The 5,029-nt window shown below is 34.3% G+C and overlaps 1 protein-coding gene across 1 annotated transcript; it reads left to right on the forward strand.

Moving 5' to 3' along the window:
- Positions 1 to 19: 19 nt before the first annotated feature.
- On the forward strand, positions 20 to 3,300 carry LOC125846088 (TMV resistance protein N-like). Its single transcript, XM_049525539.1, has 3 exons — positions 20 to 258; positions 569 to 883; positions 1,732 to 3,300. Exons 1-3 carry the CDS (start codon positions 145 to 147, stop codon positions 3,298 to 3,300), a joined length of 1,998 nt encoding a protein of 665 aa, XP_049381496.1. The 5' UTR covers positions 20 to 144.
- Positions 3,301 to 5,029: the final 1,729 nt, after the last annotated feature.

Below are 5,029 nucleotides of genomic sequence, written 5' to 3' on the forward strand. Positions count from 1 at the left end.
CTAGATATCGCATGCTTCTTTAGAGGGAGGAAGAAAGATGAGGCAATTGAAATTCTTGAGAGCTATGATTTGGGCGCTCGTATCAGATTGCATGGTCTAATTGAGAAATCTCTTGTGTTCATATCAAAATATAATACAATTCAAATGCATGACTTAATTCAAGACATGGGTAGATATGTGGTGAACATGCAAAAAGATTCCGGAAAACCTAGTAGATTATGGAACATTGAAGATTTTGAAGATGTGGTCAACAATACTGTAAGTAGGCTAAATACTGCAATAATATTCATTTTTTAGTGTTCATATATCAAAATATATTAATCTTATGTTATCAAGCCATGAGTTAGTCTAGTAGCCGCTTAATATGTTTAATTTAACTTTTATTCTTTAAATTAACTTGAAATTTGTACGATACTTTGTACATAATAATTCAATTAGTAACTTTTTAAGCTAATATTATCCAACTATTTACTCTGAGTAACCTTTTGTTGATAAAAATTCTCGAATGGAAAAGAGGGAATTCACCATATGTGAAGTTATAATTTGTGACTCATGATATTTTTACCAGGGGATCATGGCAATGGAAGCAATATGGTGTACTTATGTTCATAAACTATACTTTAGCGAAGAGGCAATGATAAATATGAAAAGGCTTAGGATATTATGCATATGTGATGAGAATGACTTAAGTAGGATAACTTACTCCTCTTCGTCTGACTCCAATTGCCATGATGACTCCATTGAGTACCTGCCCAACAACTTGTGTTGGTTTGTCTGGCATGACTATCCTTGGAAGTTATTGCCAGAATATTTTAATCCCAGAAGACTTGTTCATCTTGATCTCCGGTGGAGTTCGTTGCATCATTTATGGAATGAAACAAAGGTACCATTCTATTTATTGAAGGTGTACATTCTGAACAACTATTTTCTTCGATGATATTAGATTGCATCTGAATTTAATACTTTGTTTTCTCTTTGCAACAATTCTATTTATATCATTTCAAAACAAGTTTAACATTACTTTGTATTTAGGCATGGTACTAAAAACTAGGGTTGTCAAATATAGACAATCCACTCAATGCATCCAGAATTTTATTGATTTGACTTAAGATAATTAAAAATTGGATCGATCTCAACCCATCCAAGCCTTAACCCATTTTAAAAGGATCTTCAATTGACCCAAGTTAAATCTCCAATTCAACCAATTTTAATATTCTTTTTTTGCATTGGTGCAATGTATATTCTCATGTTAAATGTATGAATTGCTATCCACTTTATATCTTCTAGAATTTATCTATCCATACTTTCCATTTGTAAATAATAATTTTGCTTTTATGGGATCAATATAATTGAAAGAAATTAAATTGTATTTTTTCATAGAATATATATTGAGTGAGTCATCTTAAATATATGTTTATTTGGTTGGTATGATGTTTAATGACTTTTCACTTCAAGATCAAGATTTTTTTTTTTAATTTTCTTAAATTGGAATTTAAATTATGCTTACAAAAGGTAAACACCAATATCAGCTCGATCTTTTTTTTTTGTCAACAACCAACATCTTCTTTATTCAAACTTCAATCTTTACACCAAGTAGAAAGCAGTAAAAATTAACACTTGTATCTTTCCTAAATTTCTTTGTTCCCATGTCCTCCCTAAATAATCTAAAAAATGGTGTTTACTACGTACTCTAGTGATTTTTTATCATTCTTTGTGTGTTTTGAATAGCAGCAATTGCCGTCTCTACGGAGGCTAAATCTAAGTTGCTCCAAAAGCCTGAAGAGAATACCAGATTTCAAGGGGATGCCAAACTTGGAGTATTTGTATCTAGGGGAATGTACGAATCTTGAAGAGGTTCACCATTCCTTGGGATGTTCCAGAAAACTGATCCACTTAAATTTGAATTATTGTGAAAGACTTAAGAGGTTTCCATATGTTAATGTGGAATCTCTTGAATCTCTGAATCTAAGCTTCTGCTATAGTTTAAAGAAATTTCCAGAAATCCTCGGAAGAGTGAAGCCGGAGTTAGAGATTAAGATGTCAAACTCTGGGATAAGGGAACTGCCATTATGTATCATTCATCCCCAAGCTCATCTTACAGAGCTACATTTGCATGGCATGAAATATCTTGTAGCTCTTCCAAGCAGCATTTGTAAGTTGAAAGGTTTGGTGAAGCTAGATGTGTCGAACTGCGCAAAACTTGAAAGCTTGCCAGAAGAGATAGGTGATTTAGGAAAATTGGAGCAGCTTGATGCCAACTATACTCTAATCTCACGACCTCCGTCTTCCATTGTCCGGTTGAACAAGCTTAAATTATTGAATTTTACAAAAGTAAAATCAGAAGATAGATTGTTCTTTGTGTTCCCTCAGGTGAATGAAGGGTTACTCTCATTGGAATATCTGGATCTCTGTTACTGCAATATAAAAGATGGAGGACTTCCGGAAGACATTGGATCCTTATCCTCTTTGAAAGTGTTGCATCTCAGGGGAAATAATTTTGAGTATTTGCCTCAAAGCATAGCCCAACTTGGTGCTCTTGAATACTTGTACTTATCAGATTGCAAAAGGCTTACACAGCTGCCAGAATTTCCACAGCAATTATACACAATAGATGCAGATTGGAGCAATGATTTGATCTGTAATTCATTGTTTCAGAATATCTCATTATTGCAGCATGACATCTCTGTTTCAGATTCCTTGTCACTAAGAGTGTTTACGAGTAAGGTGTTGACATGGAATATTCCAAGTTGGTTCGACTATCAGGGAATGGGTACAAGTGTATCAGTCAATTTGCCTGAGAATTGGTATGAATCAGATAAGTTCTTGGGATTTGCTATATGTTACACTGGCATATCTATTGGTGACTTCACAGCTCATTTGATTCCCTTATGTGATGATGGGATGTCGTCGATGACCCAGAAATTTTCCTTATCCAACCATTCAGAATATATTAATGAAGATACTATTAAATTTTTGTTGGTACCTCTTGGTGGCTTATGGGATGCATCTAATGCAAATGAAAAAACACCAAATGACTATGGGTGCATTGAGTTAGATGATTTTAAAGTAGAAGATTTTTTTGAAGTAACACATGATTTTGAAGAAACAGAGGTTTTTGAAGTACCAGATTATTTTAAATTAATAGGTGATTTTGAACCAAAGAGGAAATTTGGAGTTCGTTTGTTGTATAAAGATGAAGCTGGGATAAGGAAGAGCAGATATGAAGAAGAGGCAAGTTGCTCCTCTTCTAAGAAACAAAGGCAACTCTTGCAGCTCTTTCCCACAAGCCCGGGATTATAGATTAAATATTGGAATTATTGAGTTTGATTCTCCTCAATAATTCATGATTTCGGATTAGTTTGTTACAACAAACTGGGAACATGTTTTCTGAGAAACAACTTGGGTATGCAAAAATTCATTCTTATTAAATTTCATTTCGAAATATAATTACGTTTTCCATTTTCTGACAAATAGATAAATTGCAGATGAATGGCAAGATAACTTTGCCAAAACAGGTGGATAAAAGAAGCTTCGGAATCCAATGTAGCTCCAACGCTCGAGCTCAAATAATTTCTCCCCAACCATCAAGTTCTGCTGAAGAAGTGTAGTTCAAATAGGAGTTATCTTATGTTTGTTTGTAAAAGCAAGCTAGGTGGAAACGACAAGTGAGGTTTGCTGACAGGATAGCATAAGTTTGAGGGAGAAACTACGTGAGAGTGAGAGAGGGAAACAAGTGTGTGATGTTGGATTAGACCACATAATCCTTCTTGTGTGATTCAATCTAGTTCAGCAGCTCATATGCTTTTATTACGGAAAAGGGTCATATTTGCCCTTATACTCTCAAAAAAGGGTTATATTTGCTCTTCGTTATATTTTTTTGATATATTTGCCCTTGTCAACCAACTTAAGGTACATATTTGCCCTTGAACAGTTAAGTTTTATATCTCCACTTTTATCATCCTATGTGCCATCTACATGGCGCCTACACAAATATTTATATTTACTCTACATTATTTTTTTTATAAAATTTAATTATTATATCTAACTCAATATTATAATCAACCATTTAACCCATTAATCCCAACTCCTAATATTTATTTTATTGTCACTTTCGCCAAAAAAAATAACAATTAGATTTGCTTAATTGAGCCCCAAATCCCAAAATCTCAAATTTCCCCAAAACACACACATAGAGTTTGAATTTTTTGCTGAATTTTTCAAGAATATCAAACAGAGCATAACGAAGAACAACAAATATACCCACCCCTCACCTCGAAATCCCCAAAAAACACACACCAAGATCAAATTTTTAGCTGAATCTTCAAGAATATTAAACAGAGCACAAGGAAGAACACCTAATATACCCAAAACACACACACCCAGATCGATTTTTCAGCTGAACTTTCAAGTAAAATGATGAACAACACTTATTCACCCATCAGAGAAACTGCCCAAGAAGGAACAGAATCCTATATTCACGAAGAACCCTCTTCGATTTGGTGCTGCTGTTTCAGATTCCCTTGTTTCCCATCAACCCGAAAAGAAGGCGAAGCAAATTCTCTGATCCAAGAAAGAGAAAACAGAGATTCATGGATAGTGAAAAATAAGAAGGAATTGAGAGAGTATTCTGAACTTGTAGCTGGACCCAAATGGAAGAATTTGGTAAGGAAGATCGGAAAATACTGTAACCCTAAGAAATCTTCAGCTAAAACGACGCAGTTTTAGCATGATTCAGATAGTTATGCTCTCAATTTCGACAATGGCTGTGGTGATGGAAGGGATGATGATGGGCTTTTACGTAATTTCTCATCTCGATGCCACATAGTATGACTACATGTAGATGCCACATAGGATGATAAAATTTTAGATATGAAACTTAACGGTTCAAGGGTAAATATGTACCTTAAGTTGGATGTCAATGGCAAATATATCAAAAAAGTATAACGAAGGGCAAATATAACCCTTTTCTGAGAGTACAAGGGCAAATATGACCCTTTTCCGCTTTTATTATACTAGTTTCACAACGCAC

This window comes from Solanum stenotomum, chromosome 11, assembly GCF_019186545.1.
Source record: "Solanum stenotomum isolate F172 chromosome 11, ASM1918654v1, whole genome shotgun sequence".
NCBI classification, from domain to species: domain Eukaryota; kingdom Viridiplantae; phylum Streptophyta; class Magnoliopsida; order Solanales; family Solanaceae; genus Solanum; species Solanum stenotomum.